Below are 21,416 nucleotides of genomic sequence, written 5' to 3' on the forward strand. Positions count from 1 at the left end.
GATTCACTAATTGCCCTTGCTCCAAACAGACAAGACTTTCAGATCACCCGCTCTAAAAGAGACTTGAAATGGGGAACAATTTTCACTGCTACCAAACATATTAGCGCTAAATGCCCCCCTTTTTTTAGCCCTACAAACTTTCCTCATTCCAATCAGTGCCGTTCTGACTTTTTTTGCTCTATTACTTGAGTTTCTCGTCTTTTATGCCTTGCTTTTTGCAGAGATTCATCTGCCCTACAGTGCTTACCTAACAGAAACTACACGGCCTGCCTTTCGTTTAGGTGCATTGAGCTTGCATAATGCACTTTTCTAAGTGACACAGCTCCAGTTTGAACTCTGGGTCTTGCGAGATTAAAATGCAGTGCGTGGCACACCTATTTGCACAGGTGCTCAGCATGCAAACATGACCACTCACGCACCACATTTAGTTCCACAGTAAAGCAGCGTTCAGAATGATTGAGGAAGAGCTCTCGGCTAAGGGATTAGTTTTCTCTAAGGTAACACAATAGCAGAGTGAATCACATATTGACAGATCAGAAAAGCGAACACCGATACCCGGCAGGTTTTGGCTCAGGTTTTGCACTGGGCATCTCGCTCTGCACAAATGCACTTCAGTCACCAAAACAGCACAACGGCGGGGATGCGAAAACAGCATCTTTTATGCGAGCCTTCAGAAAGGATCCACCGAAACGTAGGCTTTCAATTTGTGCAAATGTTCAGTCCAAGAGGACTATAGGAATATTTACACGAGGGGATGGTGTACATACATATATACACAAACCCAAGCCTATAAAAAGGGGTTGTGTGCTGCCTTGTGAAAGATTAACCAATAGTTACCTCGTTAACATTGATTTTCGACTTTGCAGATGACTCTAGAAAGGCACAGTTACACCACTGTCTTGCTAAGTTCTGTCCCTGTTCTTTGCCCACTACACGTTCATCTTCCAGGTCACATTTATTGCCAACCAGAATCATGGGAACCTGCACAGAAAGAATAAGAGAGTTATTAATAGATGGCATTCAAAGCTGTGTGCTTAGTCTGAGCAGACCTGCAAAAATACTCGCTGACCAACGTTAGCAGTCTCTAGAACGAAGGAGTCCCTCCCCCCCCCCCCCCGTTACATCTGGAGCAATTTTCTACTCTTAGTTTTTCATGCTCTTGCTTAACAGATTGATTACACATTATCGCTTGCTACTGATAACATGTTTCAAGAAACAAAAATGTGAGAAATTTATGAATGCATTAAAAAAGGAGTTTCATCATATTGAAAAGGCAGAATCTGAACTTTTCAAAAACTGTCTAACACCAGCAATAGGGAACCTTCCATAGCTGTTCTCCAAAAGCCATGTCCATCCGCCTCACACCTGACATCCCATGTGTCATCAGGGGTGGGACAGGTACTATTGCTGTGACAAAGAAACAATTGGGAACTTAAAGTGAGGTCTCAACTGTTCTTTTGCAAGTTGAGCTCCCTGTTAGCCATGAACGGCTGATTGGTGCCAAGAGGAAGCGCCACTCAAATTGACACACTGAGGTGGGTCATTGTCTCAGTTTGAAGCGGTCTGCTTTCAAACGACTTCCTAAAATGAAGCTTTCTTCCTCTGCAAAGGGTGGGAAAGGTTTGATTTGAGGAAGCAGAACTAGCCCCTCTGAAGGCGCATTCCCAGTTGCAATCAGTGTACCTTTAAAGGAGGGTATAGATCAGTGGTTACAGTGATCCGCTTTGAACTTCAACAGAAGTCAATCTCCTGACATCATTATGATAATAGGAGATTGACAGGCGGCTGAACCTACCCACTTGTCAAAGTTGGCTTTGAAGGTTGGGGAAATTGGGGATCAGGCTAGTGCCCCATCACTGAATACGAAATATATATATATATATATATATATATATATATATATATATATTAGAACTGTGCCATAAATCTGTATTATTTGGACACAAAACCCCTATATTCCTTGCAAAGTAGAACTCCAAAGTACATTTTGAGGATAAATGACTGAATTATGCATTAGGTACCTGCAAGAAAGTAAGCAAACAAACCATTTTGTACCCGTCTTTACCATGGCTACATCACACTGATAATTAAACCGTCTCATGGCAACTATCAAAGAAATGGAGATACCACAGTCTGGAAGGTTCATTGACACACAATCTATTTCCACAAGCACTTACCTTAATGTCAGTTTCTACAACAACACAGAGTTGACATTTCAAACCCTCAGATAGGCAGTAGCTACTTTTCAACTCAACATAATTTATACAACAGGATGTACATCACTTCCCAAGAAATACGTTGTATGTATTGGCCCCAGTGATTTGCCCTGCTTAGGCAATAAATGCCTTCTCAACTCCAGAAATGGGGCCTCAGAGTCATGAAATGCAAAGACAGCTATGCAATCCTTATGTTCTTATTTTGAACTGTTTGGCAGCGTGCTGGACATTAAAACTTTAATTGCAAACACTGAACACACACGCACAGAGACACATCCTGTTTCGCCTGAGCTATCTAAAAGCACTACACACAGAAAACTGCTGATAATGGGTGTGCACACCATTCTGTTTCCTTAAGTATTTTAAACACATACATGCACAGCAAAGTTTGCACTTTCCAGAGGAAAGTACCTCATATACTTCTCGTTTATAAATAATTAGCAACAGTTCTAATATTTGCTAAATTTCTGAGCACACTCTCTTATTCATGGATGATCAGTTCCAGGTAAAAAGAAACACATTTCTTGTGATTTCCGCCCCAACAGGTGTAGTTAAATCCGCTACTATACAAGCTACTATCCTGATAAAAGAAATGAAATCCATACTTCGTTTAAAACAAGGAGAGAAAAACATTTAGCATATTAAAATCTGGAAGCTATCACTTAACACAAAAAGTTTTTTAAAAATAGTAACTACAGTGTAGTTAGAATGAGGGGTATAATTTATTTGACCTCAAACAGGGTACATGTGTAACCTCAAACAATGTAAGTTGCTGCATACCACAGCGTTTTGACTTAAATGCTAAGAAAGGACTCAGCTTCTAAGATGAACATAATCCCTCATCTAAAAGATTGTTCGTTTTACTTTTTTTTTACTTTTTTTAAAAAAACACGTAACCAAGATTTGTGTATCAAAGAGGGTTTCAAAAACATTACGGGAAAAGAGAAAAATAAAGCCAGAGATAATGATCAGCAAAGACATGAAGAATAAAAATAAGTGGCTAAACTACTTTTAAACACATAATAATAATAATAATAATAATAATAATAATAATAATTTATTATTTATACCCCGCCCATCTGGCTGGGTTTCCCCAGCCACTCTGGGCGGCTTCCAAAAGAATATTAAAATACTATGTTACATCAAACATTAAAAGCTTCCCTAAACAGGGCTGCCTTCAGATGTCTTCTAAAAGTCTGGTAGTTGTTAACACAGTTAAGATCTTCCTATCCACACGCATTGGATAGTAGCTCCCTATTCATTTATGGAGAGATCTTTCATGAATAACTATCTGAATACAATGGGTTGCACAGACATACCAATTCTGTCCACTGATTTTCTGGACTAACAAAGAGCCCAAATCAAAAGAGTAAGCTAGAGCTGATGCTAAAGTAACACTTCCTGGTTAGCACAATAAATTGCTAGGTCACAGGTTTTACAGTGCGAATGGATGTTACGAACTTCTGTGACAGCATTTGCTGCTACTGATTCAGACAAAATATTCAAGATTTCTGCTTACCTGATGACACAGTCTCCCCTCTACTTCCCTGATGCGCTGTTCTGGGGGGTTCTCCTAACCCTCCAAGAGCCAACTGGGGTGGGTGGGCAAAAGACCCATTGCACTAGTGGGGGCCTTGCGCTGGCTCCTGCTAGCAGAACTACTTAGCTGAATCCAACCCATTGTGCAGTTCCACCCTGCACATTCACTCGTTGCACTATATGGGCTGAGACTTACTTCCTAGAAAGTCTATTAGGAATTGCAGCCTTAAGAAACAGAAAACTGGACTAGGTGGACATTTGGTAGGATCCTGATTAAACAGGGCTGTTCTTAACATATGTGGTGGTGATGGTGGTATCTGTAAACAATGAAAACATCCATGCGCAACATCGCAACCTACAGCATGATGCCATGGAACTGACAGCATAATGCAAAGCCCGTCAGCTTGAATTGCATAGCCACTTAACAGATGTGCAATAGTAACTGACCGCAAAGTCATCCAGGTATAGATCTTCGGCATGATTACTGGTGGAATCCCTGCTTAAAAGGTGATAAACCATATAGGAAGCCAGCTGCCTGGGTTGGCGCTCAGTCCAGCCAACTGGAAGTCTTTCACATATTACAGTAAAAGATGGACCTAGGCCAAGGTGGCTAACCTGTGCCCCGTTCCCTTGTGTTCCCAAACGAACTTGCATCACCCCTGACTATTGACCATCCTGGCTGGGGCTGATGAGAGATGCAGACCAACAACAGCAGGAGGGTCACAGGTTAGTCACTTTAAAATATGCACAAGTTAAAATACTAAAACATTTACATTACCTCCACTTTCTAGGCATCTAAGCATATTTAAACTATCGTGCGGCAAAGGAAGTTTTATAGTACTAAGATTTTTAGTCTACTAATTAAGTTTGTAATATTTTCTTTAGGAAAAAACCAGTATGGACTTTTGAGCACAGCTATTTTGATTAGCCAGATTATCACACAACTAGAAAACTGTGTTTTTCCACCTGATGGCAGCCAGAAACAAAATCTCTACCAAAGAGCCACAAAACCCATTTTAAACAGCAAGTCATAATGGGAATTACTGAGCCTTCTAAAAACCTGGCACCATATGTAGCCATTTCAGTGACAAAAGGTTGAGCGGGAGGAATTGGGCTTGTACACTGGCGTATTCTACTAAAAAGCCACTTCTTATGGGACTTGAACTTTTCCAGAGTTCAATCCCAGTTTGGGATACTGAGCATTTCTGACTAACCGTCCAGTAATGTCCATATGAATAGTCTCCAAAATATCTAAATAGAGAAATTTATGATATCATACAAAACATTCTAGAACAGTGTTCTTCAGTCATCTTATTAACTGTGCGAAAAACAGATGCTGGCTTGTTTAGGGTTTTTTTTTGGGGGGGGGGGAAGATTCCAATGGTTCAAAAAGCAATAACCCATTTACTTACGTCTTCCGTGTCCTTGACCCGTAAGATCTGCTCCCTCAGGTCCTGCAAGTCATTGAACGTGGACTGTGCTGTAATAGAATATACTAGTGCAAACCCCTGACCGTTCTTCATATAGAGATCCCTCATTGCTGTAAATTGCTCCTGTAATCAAATATTTTTTTTTAAAAAAAAATGAATTAGCTGTTTAGTTTAATTAGCTGTTTAACATACACACATTAAGAAGTTCAGGTTTAAACAGAGATAAAAAGGTCATAGGCAACTGGAAATTTCCAGTCTTTGCTCTTGCAGAAATCCAGTGAAAAAAATAAATTTAATTTTAAAAGGAACTGGCTTTCTCAAATATCCTTCTTTCAATGTTAGAAATTTAAAACAAGGGCTTTGAAGTATTTAGGGCGGCTTCACACCTTACCAAAGGCTGTATCTGCTTGTATTGCGAAAGGCAGCTATGTATTTTAACACATACCCCTCCCCTCTCACCTTCCCCGCCATCTCTCTCGCTCATACACCCAGAGCTCACTTGAAACATGCATCAGCAGCCTGGGCCAACACAGTGTAGTCAGGATGAAAAAAGTATATAGCCAGCCCAGATCGCATATTGTAGGCTGCGGAGGAGAATACTAAATGCACAGTGATAAATAAAACACACTTCTATCGTAAGATGTGAAGCAGTCTTTAGATTCAGAAGGATTTCGGGAAATCTTTTCAGAACATCAGGAACCACTATAAGCTTTAAAGGACGGACGCCCAAGAAAGCCAGGCAGATAGACAGTCTCTCTTAAAGGCAGCAGTTGTATCGGTACATGTGTTTTACAAGTTGTTTAGCAGCGTGCACACTTTATCTCTCAGCTTTAACTGCCATAATGTTTTAATTTGTTGTTGTTTTCAACAATAGAGAAGTTCAACAAGAGGGTTTTTCGTTAGAACTTCAAAGTGCCGGAAATCTGAAAATGTTTTTAAATTTTATGAAGTTGTAATGAAAAACTTCCAAGACAATGTTTCAGTTTGTTCCCAATAAACCGTGCAAGGAGCTACTTGGAATAATAGAAAAGGCAAGAAATGCTGGTTTATTTATAGCCACATAACATAAGCAAGAAAGAGATGGACACCCCTCCCCTTAAAAGCCATGTCTTGCGTCACTCTTAGTGTTCCCTTCAAATATTAAGCATTTCAGATTTCAGGATAGATCTCACTTACTGTCCCTGCAGTATCGAGGATTTCAAGCATACATTGTTGACAGTCTACTTCCACTTGCTGAAAGACAAATAAAGGACAGATACCATTATAGCCTTAAGGGACAGGAGGAAGAGACTCAATTAATGCTTGCTCATAACCTCCTGGCAATAGGGGCATTTAAGCATTACAAACAACCAGTGCACCACCTGTGTGCACAAACAGTTAAGCTGCAGAGTTATGCACAAGTTACAGTCCATGAATTTATGCAAGTGTTGTGTACACAACTGGTGAGCTGTACAAATCAGCAGGATTTAGAAAAACCAACAAGAGCATACACACAAACACTTGTACATGTGTGCAGACAGCTTGTACTTGTGTACAGTGTACATGTGAACAAGCCTTACTGTGAGCTTTTCCACTGTACACATAGGGTTGCATTCAAAAGGATGGAACGTGGCAGGCAGGAGATAAGATACCCAAAGAGCAAGCAGTCCTTTCACTAGCGGTCTCCAAGTCCTCCCTGCCAGTATCCATTGTCTGCCATTAGGAATGCAGGAAGCTACAGACTTACTGCACTGGTCCACTGAACTCGGTATTGCATACAACTGTCAGAGGCTCTTCAAGATTTCAGGCAGAAATATTTCCTAACCCTATCTATCTGGAGATGCCCGAGAGTGAAACTGTGACCTTCTATATGTGCTCTGCCGCTGAACTATAATACCTAAATGGATGTCAAGCAAGTATTTAATTTTTAATAGAACAACACTGACATGTAATATGATCAAGGAAATATTTGTGTAGGTGTGCTTGTAATCTAGGAACACAGGAAGCTGCCTTATACTGAACCAGATCTTTGCTTCACCTAGCTCAGTTTATCTATTGTGACTGGCAGGGCCTTCCAAAAAAGCTTTAGACAAGAGTCTTTTCCATCTGTACAAGAGGTGATTGAACTTGGAATCTTTTGCATGCAAATATTATGGTTAAGTTAAAAGTATCCACAATGAAACTGCAGGGCAACAACAATAAAGTAATAATAAAAACACTACTTCATAGGGTTATCCAAAATGTTTGGCTTCTGATTTATATCTTGTTATGAAAACGGAGTGAAGTGTTGAGCTGAACGCTGTTGTTCTTGTTTTTTTAATGGAATTAAGCAAAAAACTTGGGGCTTTTCTCCAAAACTTATAAAATCCACAAATGCCAAGGAATTGCAAACACTGATTTAAAATACTTAGTTATTATTTATTAAACTTAGTATGTTGCTTTTTTTTAACAGCAAGTAGCTTAAAATTGACTTACACTTAGTTTGGCATTGTGAAAGAAGGCTGCATGGCATTAGACCCAATTATCTAGAATGCTTTGGATGGTGTATCAGGCCCAGACTCAACTGGTGCTGACCACACTTCTCTGTCCTGGGCTTAGTGATTGTGCTTTTTAAAATAATAATAATAATAATAAAAGGAAATGCAACCACAGGGAGGCCCTCTCTGAATTGGGAATGCAGCACTCAGGGAGCAGGGGAAGATTCATCTTTCCCATGCTGCTTTCCGAACCCACGACCGCCATAGAAACCATTTGACCCTGAAGGTACCAATTTTGGGGGAAACCAGCAGTTTCTGGAGTAATTCTTGGTAGGAAAAAGACATAGGGAAAGGGCTGTCCCCAATTTACCATGCCACAGTCCATATCCAGATTTGGCCCTCTCTATATCAAAGACAAAACAAGCCCAAGATAAACCAGGGGTAGAGAGTCTGTGGTCCTCCATATGCTGTTGGACTACAACTGTTGTTGGCCATGCTGGCGTGGGCTGATGTAAACTGGAGTCCAACGACATCTGGAGGGGCCTGGGATGGACAATCGTGTAATTATTCTCTCGGGAAGAATTAGCAACACACTATTAGGAATATGATCCTAATAATAACTGATCGTGTTGTGGGAGGAGGCCATGAATTCTACACCAAGAGGAAAAAAAAAACTGGGCAAGGGGAGTCTTAAAGTTACTGATCTGAGAGTGGGTGGAGAAAATCACAGCATCATACTTTACCTTTCTGTAGGAGTCTTCTATTGTGGGGTCATATTTTTCAACAAAAATTCCCTGAACAAACTGTACAGTCTGGAAAGAAAAACAAGAAAGGGAAAAGAACACACAGAGAGGGTCAGCCAGCTGCCTCCAACTCAAGTTATTCAACGGGCTAATCGCATAAAGCGTTTGCAAAGAACAGACATTTCGCTTGGTTCTCCCAATCTTATTCTCAAGCTGATGCCTAGTTAGTGAAACAGGAAAATCAATGCAGGTAAAAGTACAGGTTTAAAAGGTACAGTATAAGTCTCCTTCAAGTGCTTAATCCATGACTGATACTCAAACCCCATTTCAACAATTTTATGCAGATTTCAGGGTGAAAATGTCTCTTCTCTAGCTACTTATGAGACTGGTTTAAAGAAAAAGCTTCATTAAGCTAACTTTCTATAGGTTGGAGCAATCTGCATTATTTACCTCAGTTTACACGGTAGCGCTAAACTGTGAAGTACCACACAACCCTGACCTGCTGCCTGGGGGTTGTCATTTGTCTCACTCATGGATAACTGCTACAGTCCACCACTATTCCTCTTACACTGAGCATATGCAGTAATATAAAACACCACAGAAACTCACATGAGATGCTATTTTTTAAAAGCTTTGCATTAAAGTGAGTATGTGCACATATTTAAATGAAACAGGGCTATTGCAGCAAAAGGGAGCAGAAAGTGTAGATTTTGCTCTCCAAACTTACTGGAAGAGCACCGAAAGAGGCAAGTACATGTAACAGGTCAATTTCACCAGGAAGCCAGCCACCAACTGAAGAAAAAGGCTCCCCTTGGCTGGCCTTGGTAGGTAGCCTAACTTAATTGCTTACAACTGTCCCTAACTTAGGTAAGGATCCCCAATGTTATGCAGACGCTCCAGTGACACTAGGAAAGTCTTGGGAAGTCTCCAAAGGGCAGTAACATCCGGACAGACAAACCAGAAGAGAAAAGCAAACCAGAAGTTAAGGCCAAAGGGCAACAAGATACTGCAGGGGCATGACAGAATTTAGGAAGACCTTGTTGCTCAACTGGAATATCTAGTTCTCTTATATTCCTGCCTGTCCTGGCCAGAAGGTTCTTCGCTGAGAAGTTGCTGCCTGCAGTTCAGTGGCCCACCAGCAGCTCATCCCAAAAGGCTTACAAACCAGGACCTGATTGTTACATGTGAACCAGGCTATATGAAGTTGGTTCTAAACTAAAACCCAGTTACGTGACTGAACATGGGTAACAATTCCTGTGCTTCAGATTCACAACGTGTTTAATTATATTTAAACACTTGTAGCACTGTCAGGGGGGAGGATGAGGTTCTAAACCAACTAATACCTGCGAGGCATTTAGCAAGACCAATGATGTAAATTGCATCAGCCTTTTGCAATGCAAGATTGTAACAATCCCTATTCCCCCCCCCCCCCGGAAGTCCACTAGGAGGTGAGCCATCTGCTTTGCAGATTTGCCCAAGACCAGCATGCACACACAGGGTCTCAACAAAGGTTTACCAAGACCATTTTTGACTACTGAATGGGCTTTATTAGTTCTCAAGAATATTCTGCCCTTCTGTGGAATGTGATCAATTTTTGCAGTGTGTACACGTGCACTTGCAGGTATCAAGTAGTTCCCTTTAAAAAACATAACAGCCACCTTTTCTGCAGTGACTCGTGCAAATGTCTTTTCCAGCTACTGGCTCTAAGAAATCGCAAACAGCCTTTAAACAACAGCCTGTTTTGTTCAGGGTCAAAGCTGGGATTTTTCTCATGATGACAAGAAACACAAGCACTATAGCTCCTAATAAGTGGTTTCAGATTTTGAAAGGCCAGTTATCTGCAAAAGGCATCATTGTATTTGTGGGGTGGGGGAGTGCTGAATGCTCCAATGATTTCTTAACAAGGGAGAAAACAATTTTCTAGCTTTCATGTTCAATGGAGGAAGGGAGGCACTATTCAAAAGTCATTCTTTCAGCCTAGCACAACCTACACACTGCTTCCTAGAAAAAAGATCAAGGCATCTACTAATGCAGAAAGCAATGGAAAGTCCATATATAAAGGTACCCCAGGATGATATTATTGATCCCAAACCTTTCAAACTGCAAAGGAGGTTAGGAGGGTGATGATTAGACCAAAATATGGTATGGAGACCTGATAGCTTTGCCTAAAGCCTATAATCTAAGGGCTTATCCAAATTTACCTTTATTCCGCTCTTTCTAGACAAAGTTTACTAGTTAAAGCTCCATGTATGAGCGCCCCTTTTTTTGCTCTGCAGCTTTCTCTGCAAAAACCCGCTCTTTAAAGCTCTATCAGAGCAAAAGTCAATCCGCAGAAAACCCAAAAGTCATTTATTGACAACGCAACACAGATTCCATTATTCTTGTTTCTTATATTCATTTCTCATTTTTTAACAAAATGTTTCAAAAGAAACCTGCAGATTTTAATCTCATTTGCAAATGGTTAAAAAGCCACAGAGATCTCACTTACGTTTTAAACACAGGAAGCTGCTAGGCTATATGTACAAAGACGGCCCTCCCTCAGTCTGCTAAATAAGAGTACATTATTTAACTACTCAGAACATTCTGTATTTCACATGCCCTTTAGGAGCAAACAAGTAATTTATCAATCACATCAGGTCTTTCAGATACTAAGGCAAAATAAAAATGCATATGAGAAAATACAAAGAGCCCCGAAGTACTTTAAACATTAGCTTTTTGTAGCATAAGCATCTGGAAGCAGGAATTTGTTATTTATACAGCGCCATCAGCATGTATGGTGATTTACAGAGTGGAAGTAACACTGGTCTCCCACCTCAAGGAGCTTGCAATTTTTAAAAATTGGCAAAGGGAAACAAAAAAGGGAAAGGAAGGTGTGAACAAGGACATAATATATGATTACTTCAGTTTTACATACATAGGGTTGTAGTCAACTAATCTGTGGCAATAAAAACCAGCGCAAGGAATCCTGTTAATGCAATGGGACTTAATCCTGTCTCCTCCCACCACACCCTCCCCAAATCTGCTCCAGAGGTTCAGAAGAACCCCCAGAACTGTGTGCAGAGGGAGGAGAGGAAATATTGTTCTTCCAGGCATGCAGAAAACCTTGTCCGGAGAGAACAATCTCATTAGCGCTAGAATGAATGCAACCCATAGTTCAGTTGCATGCAGCTACTTCAAATGCATGTATAGGAACCAGGGATAACAGGAAGCTAACTGTCAGTCAAGATCTTCTCCAAGCACCCCTGGCCCTCAGAGGTTACATAGGGGCAGACTGAAGACAGGGTCTTCAAGGTGGTAGTGCCCAAATTACGGGACTGCTTCCTCTTAAATTTTCAACCAGTGCCTTCTTTGCTTTAAGTTTATTCTTTTATATCAAGACTTACTTGTTTGTCTTAATGTAGAAAACAGGAAGGCATTGCTGGCAGATGATAGAAGCCTATTATCATCAAGAATATATGGGCATAAACACGACCTCAGAAATGCCAATACTCAGGAAATGGGCAGAGAATATTTTAACCTCTCAGGTCACACTATTGTTCACCTGAACTTAGAGACATTATTGAATGAGGGTATACCTGCCTACTTCAGAATGAAAATGCTGAACTGCAAAATGTCGAGAAGTTCATTTTCGTCATCTTTGGCATGGGCAAGTGTTAATACAACAAGCATCCTAACATTGGTGATGTCATTATCAGCTACTGGTGTTGTGAATGGTTAGACTATTTAATGGCACTGTGTTTTGCATTGCTCTGCATTTCCCGCTCACCTGACCATTTACATTTTCTCTTGTGCATATGTACCTGCCAGCTGAGAATAACACTTTAAGCATCTGATCAAGTGGTCCCTGGTCCATGGAAGTTTATGCTATAATAAACATTAGGCTTCTAAAGGATTCTTTGTGAGTTGGCGGCAAGAGACCAACATGGCTACTGGAATGTGCACAGAATGTCTTCCTGAATTAAAATAAATGACAAGATATGTAAAGCTTGCCCAGCAAAACATTCTATTCCCCTGAAGATTAAGCAAAACCTACCACTAATAAAGGATGTCCTTATTCAGCATACTAATCAAAGCAACTATCAAGTCAGCTTCTCATTAAGAAGCTTGATATCACAGCGCAGGATTCCAACCATGGCTGCAGAAAAACCAAGTACACTTGTCAGCCATGGTGAATGACACAACCAGAAGCAACAAAAACTTGCAGGTAAATAATCAAGTGTAGCTTTAAGGCAGAGCATCTGTGATTAAGTAAGTTCTTATGCAAAATACTCAACCTGAGTACACAGTGCTTTGCCACAGCAGTGGAAACAGTGAACACTGAACACCATGAGCATCTGCCTTGTCCTGGCCAACACATCTGCATTGTACAGATACGTACAGATAGGGAAGAAATTCAGTTCGGTCCACAGACCAAAACACAGCCTTAAAAAAAATAAATTAAAATGCACTTTTCCAAATTTTGTAGTGTAATTGTTCAGCAAAGTAATGTGTACAAAAATGCATGCAATGGGGGCAAAGTGTGCTTTAAAATGCATATATTAGTGAAAATTTACAAAAATGCATTATATAGGAGAAATCGCTTTGCAAAAATGTATATATTAGGCAAAACTGCATAGAAAATAGGCATATTCATGAAGACTTTCATTTTAATTGCAAACTGATGTGGAAATGTGGGGAACTGAACATCTGGAGATATGAGAGCCTGAGAGAAACCAAAATCTTCTACGAATGGACAGCTACACAAACATAAGCTGTTGTCAATTATTGGTTTCCCAATACCTTCCTACCAGGTAAGCTGTTGTCATAGCAACCTTCACCTCATTTAACTGGTTCTTAGTCCTGACTGCCTTAACCTCCACTGCCCTCAGTTCAGTTGGAGACAGTCATAATGATTTCTTATTTCTACATCCAATAATTACTCATCCCAACAGGAAGAAGATATTGGCAGGCGAAGGCTTATATCTTATTGGAATATGCAATTGTGAATGAGCCCCTGATGTTATGGCTAGCATTAGTAGGTCTTATTCCAACATTGCCAAAACAGATTTCAGCAAAATCCAACTATTGCAGGACAGCAAAGAAAGAGACAGAACATCACTTGTCATCTACAGTTTACAGAATTGTAGAGTTGGAAGGGACCAGGAGGATCATCTAGTCCAACCCCCTGCAGTGCAGGAATATTTCACCCAACACAGGGCTTGAACCCATAACCCTGAGATTAAGAGTCTCACCAACTGAGCTATCCAGTTGCCAGATAAAGGCATTCCAACCTATCGATGGATGGCAGCCCATTTGGGCAAATTGAATCATATTATAGGACTTAGACGGTACACCTGTATTTCCTTACCAACAACCCCTACTCAATCTAAACTAGCCACTCACCAGCATCAACTGACCACCCAGGGGCAAACCCTGGGTTTCAGCTCTGTCATCACAAAGAGCTCCATTACCCATCATTCTCATGTATCCACTTTAAAGCATCAACTACCAACTACAGTGGTATCTCGGGTTACATACACTTCACGTTACATACGCTTCTGGTTACAGACTCCGCTAACCCAGAAATAGTGCTTCAGGTTAAGAACTTTGCTTCAGGATGAGAACAGAAATCGTGCTCCGACGGCACGGCAGCAGCAGGAGGCCCCATTAGCTAAAGTGGTGCTTCAGGTTAAGAACAGTTTCAGGTTAAGAACGAATTAAGTACTTAACCCGAGGTACCACTAAGACTCTCCTCCCTGCAAGAGAGGGGAGTGGTTGTGGGCGGGAGCCCGGACTCCGCCCTGGCAGGGGCCTTAGCCCCTGCCCCTCCTTCTCCTCCCCCTCAGTCCTCGTCGTCCTGCAGCGAGTCACCCACCCTCCACTCCCATTTAGCTCAGGGTCTAGGTTTTTGGCCTTGCTATGGACCTTAGGTTGGTTGCCCCGGTTGTCTGGGGGGCCTGGTAGGAATTTTTCCATTTGGCATTAGGCTTTTTGGTTTTTTCGCCTACCTCGTAGCAATCGTCACAACTTTTGTGGTATTGGTGGGTAGGTTAGGCATTGGATTCATGTGTTGTGCTGTGTCAAGGGCTAGGTGTGGCCATCGCCTATGCTATCTACCGTGGGTTATTCCGTTAAAGGAATCTGGCGGTCGTGTATTCCGTCCGATGCCTGCTTGGCGGGAGGCCATGGCACGACCCTCGGTGACATCAGGGGGTGAGCCTATAGTTGGATGAGCATCAACAGGCTCCACCTACTGTTGAATAAACCCACCACCTATAGTCATCCAATGCCTAAGCCAATACCTTTTCACTGCTGTAATCAATAAAGTTGTGGCCTTTTCTTGCCCATTAACCTTATACCATGTGTCCATGTGTATTTATTTCACTTAGCGGGGTCGGGGCCCTCGATCCACAATATACCCTTCTTCTATTTAGAACAACCTCCTAACTCTCTAAATTAGTAAATAAATGATTACAATCAGGCATTGCCATTTTTAATGCTCTTAAACCAGTTAGTGAAAGTCAGGATACACTGAAGCTGACCACAAAGAGACTATCTTTCAGAAAATATCTTAGAGGCAGGCTGGTGCATAGAAATGTGATAGACTTAATGCTACTCTTTGCACTGTTTTGTTTAGACTCCCCCTATATGTTTAGTGTGTATGCCTATATAGACACACACAAGTTCTGTAACCTGATGCTTCTATTGTGATGACCTTTTCATAGTAGGTGTTTTGTGTAAGATTATATTTGACAGGCACACATGTGACAACTGAGGAGAAGCACTTCAGACATCAGATGAAGAGGGTTTTAATTCAGAGGAGCTTATTATTTATTCAAAAGACACTTTCAAATTGAATCGTACTCATTTCATGTTTGGGAAAGTGGACAGACGGGAATGTGGGTTTCAAACTGCGGTTGCTAACTCGGGAATGGACTTTTGGTTCACTACATTTGCTATCCCATCTAGGAAGTGCAATAAATCAAACTCCTTTTCTAAGTCAGTTCCACATTCCTGTCAGAACTTTCCAGGAGCACCTTGAATTTCTATTTGTTGCCTATGGATTCTGCATGAAATGCTTGACCAAGAGTAATGTGAAGACACAAACGAGATCATCCTCCCACCAACTCAGTTAGCCAGGAGTGCTGCAGCAGTCCAAAGATTACACTGGGCAACAATTTTTTTACTTTTTGAATGTTATCTAGATTTCTATAACTGATTTAGGGTATTTTTGCACTGCTGAATCAGGAAATGGCATCCATTTCTCTCCACCAGGTCAGATTTTCTGTAAACTGAATGGTGGGCATTGATAAAGGTAAGTACACGTAAATTGCATGTTGCTTCACCATTTTTCAAACTTCAGGGCTTGAACTTCTTTCTTGGAACTCCTGGAATGCTCAGCAGCATGGAGGTCTCTCTTCAGAGTCCAACAGTAGTCAGCCATCATGACTGCGCCCCAGCGACCCTGATACCTGGTCTACATCTCTTTCATGTCCAGATGGAATCTCTCCCCCTGCTCGTCACTCATTGAACCCAGGTTCTCAGGAAACCGGTCCATATGTGAAAATAGGTAGTGCATCTTGACGCTCATGTTGCAGCCCAGGTTTCTGAAAGCAGTCAGCATGTTGTTGACAAGTTCTGCGTAGTTTCTGGCCTTATGTTGCCAAGAAAGTTCTTCACTACCAGAAGAAATGCCTTCCACGCTTCCAGTTCCACTTCGTTCACTGAGTTTCCGAACTCTGGATCTCTGATGAGCTGACGGATCTGAGGACCGTCAAGGATGCCAGCTTTCAACTTCTCCATGGTCAATCCTGGAAAAGCCTGGCACAAGTAAATGAAGCAGTCACCATCCTTGTCCAGAGCCTTGGTGAACTGCTTGATTAAGCCGAGCTTGATGTGCAGCGGTGGGAAGAGTATTCTGTCTCTGTCCACCAGAGGGTCGTTGATGACGTTCCTTTCTTTGCAAGGCACCAATTCCTCCCGCACAGGCCAGTCCTTCTTCGTGTAATGCTGAGCACGGTCCCTACTATCCCACATGCACAGAAAACATGGGTACTTGGTGAAGCCAGACTGTTGTCCCAAAAAAAGTTCACCATCTTCAGGTCAACACAAATAAACCACTTATGCTGATCATAACCAATTTTCTCCAGCACATACTTCACCGCTTCATAGTTCTCCTTCAGTGTACTCGAGTGAGCCGGGGTATAGAGGCAAACTGGTTGCGGTTGTGTAGCAGAACACATTTCAGTGATCGCTTGCTGCTGTCAATGAACAGACTCCAATCTTTGGGTTCGTACTGTGGCACTCCAAGCTTGAGCAGAAGCTGTGCAATATCTGCACAGTACACCAAGTCCTTCTCTTCTGAGAAAAAATGGAGGTACTCTTGATGCCTGTTGCGCAAGAAGCTGATGCGAGCACTGTCAGAGAGGAGGTTTTTTTCCTTCAATCTGGATGCCAACAGTTCGGCAGAGTCCTTTGACAAGCTGAGGTCACGAACTAGATCATTCAACTCCTTTTGGGAAAATGGATGTGGAGCATCATCTTCAAGAACCACTTCTTCTTCATGTCCTTCAACACTGGAGGCATCTTCGTCACTAATGTCAGGAAGTTCTCCGAAGATAGGCACTGGAATTTCATCACAATGAGCTACAGGACGACGTGCTGATTGAAGATCAGGATACTTCGTGCGGCGGCTGCCCCATTAACTTAGTTTTGATCCCCCAACTTTATGCTTTGCTGGACCAATTTATGGAAGATTTTGAGGTTTTATGACTTCAAACTGATCCCTTTTCGACATAATCACTCAGAACTATCGGACCTGAATACTTCTTGTCATTAAAATAATCATTTCCAATCAAAACAATTATTTGACAAGGCATTTTACCTCCACCAACTTCTTCTAAAATGCGCCACACAAGCGTACATGTGAACAAAAACATAAAAAAAGACATGTGGCCATAGCTCAAAAACTTGACCTGATTGAGCAAAACCAATGTGATTGTTGGATTCAGCGCATCAGATTCATCCTAAATCAGCTGAAAAAACGCAGACAACAAATTTGTTGTTGACCAGTGTTATCAAAGACCTTTATTCGTATTGCTTTACAGTTTGAATTTTGCTGTTAAGAGTACAGAGGAAAGTGTTGTACAATTTTAAGTATTTCTGTCCATCATCTCACTATTACCCGCCCCCACAAAAATAGCGAAGGAGAACATCTTGCTCCAGAGCCACCCAGCAAGTCCACAGCTAGTAAGTGGCCAAATTGGCTTTGCTCACTTGCTTTGTCACCATGGCATAAGCCCTTTTGGGGAAAGACGTATGTGCTCATTAGGTGTAGGTTGTTCTCTCATTCTGGTTTTATTATTTTAAAGCATATTGTGGGCATCCACTAAAAATGGTATCCCCATCCTGGCATGGCAGTTTTTAGTCTGCATGCCTATTTCAATGTCACAGAGAATGGCAAACCATCAGCCACAGAATGCTACAAGAACCTACACCACATGGAATTCATTGCCTCTCTGAAGCCCAGCTCCCCACACGTCTCACTTTATTTAAGGCTGCTTAAAAACAGGAGAAGAGCAAACACAGAGGAACAGTAATTTGAAGGCGTCTAATTTAAAACAGCCAGCGATGTTTACCAGCATCTAAAAATGTGGTATTTTTAAACTTTCTACAATAGTTCAGCTCCAGCAATTCAGACACAGTTAGCCAGAGCACAAGTTGCAAAGTCTAGAAAGCTACAGGGCTGTGACTACACTACAAAGCTTAAAAAAAAAAGTGTATTCCAAGCGAAACTCATAACCTCTCCAGAATCCTAGAGATCAGCACTTAATCAGAATCTGTTTTTCCACTATGTTGTGTAATAAAAAGGAGCCTGAACAGCATGGCCAGTTGTTGAACAAGCTCTCAGCAGAAGTCCTAATCCTTTCTTGTGCCACATAATCAAGGCCCATCCCTATTCCCAAGGTGACTGTTTTACAAAGCCCAACACTGTACGTTTTGTGGAGTAACGTAGAGCAAAACGTGCACATTTTACAAAAAAAATGCAGACATAGACAAACTGACCTAAACTAGGGATAGCCAAGTGGTTTCCTCTGGGCCAGTTGCAAGCCACAGCCCAATTTTATTTGGTCCTGATGCCCCTCCCTGATTTTAATCAAGGCCTGCTGAGAGGTTCGTATAAAATTTCACTTGCGAGGAAAAGTAGTAAAATCTCAACTTTCAAGGCACTGTAGATATCCCTTGGATGTTATATGCGTTATCTACATCTATATGTGTTTGTAATGCTATATCTGAACATATGTACATCATAATTTAGATGTCATTGCTGCTAGACAACACAAAATATTTATGGAGGCAATCTCATGAGGGTATCAGCTTGTACAGAACAACACACGTTTTAGTTCCCCAGAGCACTTTAGAGAATAAAGTAACCCCCTAGTAAATGGAAGTTGGAAATCCCTCACCTAAATAGTCTAATCACAGATTGCAGGCTTTTCTGGCTGCAGAATTCAAAGAAACCCTCCCAGTCACTGCCACCCTTAACTCTAGAATTCCCCAACATCAAGCTCAGGCCAGCTTTTTCCAGGCCATACTTACACCTAGTAAAAGTCATTGATTTCTTTGCTTTGTACGTCGAATGCAAATTATTAATTATGGCATTAACACCCAGGGTCAAGCATTTCAAGACTGCTTTTTTAATAATATTATTTGTATGATTATGGTCATGACGATTAAAAAAATCAAGACTCAACTCACCAAAGCAGACTTCCCAACGCCACCTGAGCCAAGGACCACTAGCTTGTATTCACGCATGATGTGGTCTATTCAAATACTGACAGTCTGGAAAGGAAAGGAAAGAAGTAATGGAGTTAAGGTCATCATGTGAAATAATGCACAAGGGATAGTAATGAACCAAACTGCTTCTGAATCTTCACATTCAAGGCCTGTTAACAGAGGTATATAGTGGCCAATGATAGACAAGTGTGATGTGGCTATTTCTTTTGCCAAACTTGATAACTCCTAAGAGACTCAATGAGGTCCACAAGTCTAGACTGGACCTGGTAGCCAGCCTTTATTGTTTATGGTTGCCCCACTGCAACCATTGCACCTGTTTCCTAATTGACATAGAAGATTCAATATGGGTGGAGGGCTCTGGCTACCTGTGTCTGAATTGCTGGGGTTGGGGAGTTGGCATGGACAGCTTTTTACCTTCTGCAAGCCTCTGTAGATGTGAGAGGCCTAAAGAAAGGCTCTCCACCCAGGCACAAAGAGTGAGGTAGCCTTCTCTCCTCTGAGCTTTCTTGATTCAATGAGAACTAATAGGAGGAGTGGCTTCTATCTCACAAACATTCACCAGAAGCAACTTATGACTACAACTGTGAATCTATAGATGTGTAGCGAGCAAGCAGTATGAACACTCACAGGTTTTAAACTCCAAGCTGTTGGTGTTGGGAGCCAAATGGCTTTTCTAAGAACATCATAGATCTTTATCTTGCCCCTCAAGAACAGACAGAGGCATTAACAAAACGAAACTCATTTTAAAAGCAAACAAATCATCAAACCACAGCAGGATGATTGAAAAATGTGTTGCAGTTTCCAGGCGCAGTAAACATTGTATGGCAATACAAAACAAAAAACCACCACCACCATTCTCATGTCATACTGTTGTTTTAGTCGATATGTTCTCTTTGAAAGATGTTATTTTATGAGCAAATATTACAGTGATAGTAAATATTAAATAAACATAGTAAAAAGAGACTTCAGAAGCAGAGAATCTGATAAAGGATCGCCTGTATATTCTACAATTCTTTGACTAATCACTTTGAAAAGCTAAGTTCACAAGCCTTTGGCAGTTGCATCAACTTGCTTAGCAGAATACTTAATTCCTTGTTCCAAGTATTTTATTACTTTTTGTGTAAGTAAAAACATGTAACAGGCTTATACAACACACATAAAATAACCCAGGTTTCCGCCCGTACAGCTGCTTTATGAACATACAGCTGGTTTATAACAATCAAACGAGACAAAGTCAAAGAAATGAAGGAGGAAAAAATGGAGTAAAAATCTAAGAAAAATATAATGCCTCCCACTTGTGGTCCACTGTGCCACATTTAATGAAAGGGTGGGGGAGGAGAGAGAAGGAGAGAGAGAGAGAGAGTATGTATGTATGTATGTATTTACAGTGGACACTCGGGTGGCGAACGTGATCCGTGCGGAAGGCACGTTCGCAACCCGCAGCGCTGCGTCTGCGCATGTGTGGGTCGCAATTTGGCGCTTCTGTGCATGCGCCGAAACTCGGAATTATCCTGTTCCGGTACTTCTGGGTTCGGCGTGGTGCACAACCCAAAAACACACAACCTGAAGCGTCTGTAATCCGAGGTATGACTGTAATGTGGGGCACCCTGAAAGGAGCAGTTTGATATATATAGTAGAAAGTAAGTTTTCCAGTTTTTAAATATTGTTATTACTATTTTATAAATTATGCCTTAGTGGCAAAATTATTTCAAAACTTCATTGAATAAAGGAAAACAGACTGAACAACTAGTGATAGGTGAAGCACACATTCTCCAGCTCAATTTAGAACTGGACTTGACAAAATTAAGCAATTTTCATATTTCATTCATACGAAAAATCTCATCTATTTCTGAGATCAATTATGCATTCATTTGTGGTCCTACCAAGTGTGCAATGCCACGGTGAGTGTGATGGAACAATTCCCTCCAAGTCCAGCATCCTCATTTTATCTGGCTGCTGTGGCAAAGTTTTCTGCCAAGCAACACAATGTGCAAGGAGGTCCCCACCCCGGTTCCTGGTGTGTGGGGGTCAGTGCTGGAGGTAGACCTACCCGCTGTCTCTGTCAGGGAAGGGAAGGGAAAAGGAAAGGAAAGGCCAAGCTAGTACAGGTGGATGAACAAGTTACAAATTGCTGGTGTTTATATCAGGATTTGGCCAAAACCAATTTAATGAGACCGAATTTAAAGATTTTTTTCTATTGATTAGAAGCTTTTAACTGTTCCCCTTCCCCAGAAGTTTTAATTGTATTGTTTTAGT

General features: G+C 41.4%; 1 protein-coding gene across 1 annotated transcript in view; it reads right to left on the minus strand.

Annotated features, from left to right (window-relative positions):
• Positions 1 to 21,416, minus strand: part of RAP1A (RAP1A, member of RAS oncogene family) — a 99,137-nt gene that overhangs the window by 7,135 nt on the left and 70,586 nt on the right. The window contains exons 3-7 of the mRNA XM_081009941.1: positions 19,122 to 19,205; positions 8,385 to 8,453; positions 6,362 to 6,418; positions 5,168 to 5,308; positions 838 to 981 (exon numbers count right to left, since the gene is read on the minus strand). Coding sequence (XP_080866067.1) covers positions 838 to 981; positions 5,168 to 5,308; positions 6,362 to 6,418; positions 8,385 to 8,453; positions 19,122 to 19,178 — 468 coding nt within the window. The 5' untranslated portion in view covers positions 19,179 to 19,205. The remainder of the gene's footprint in view (positions 1 to 837; positions 982 to 5,167; positions 5,309 to 6,361; positions 6,419 to 8,384; positions 8,454 to 19,121; positions 19,206 to 21,416) is intronic.

This window comes from Podarcis pityusensis, assembly GCF_964106645.2.
Source record: "Podarcis pityusensis genome assembly, chromosome: 6".
NCBI classification, from domain to species: Eukaryota; Metazoa; Chordata; class Lepidosauria; order Squamata; family Lacertidae; genus Podarcis; species Podarcis pityusensis.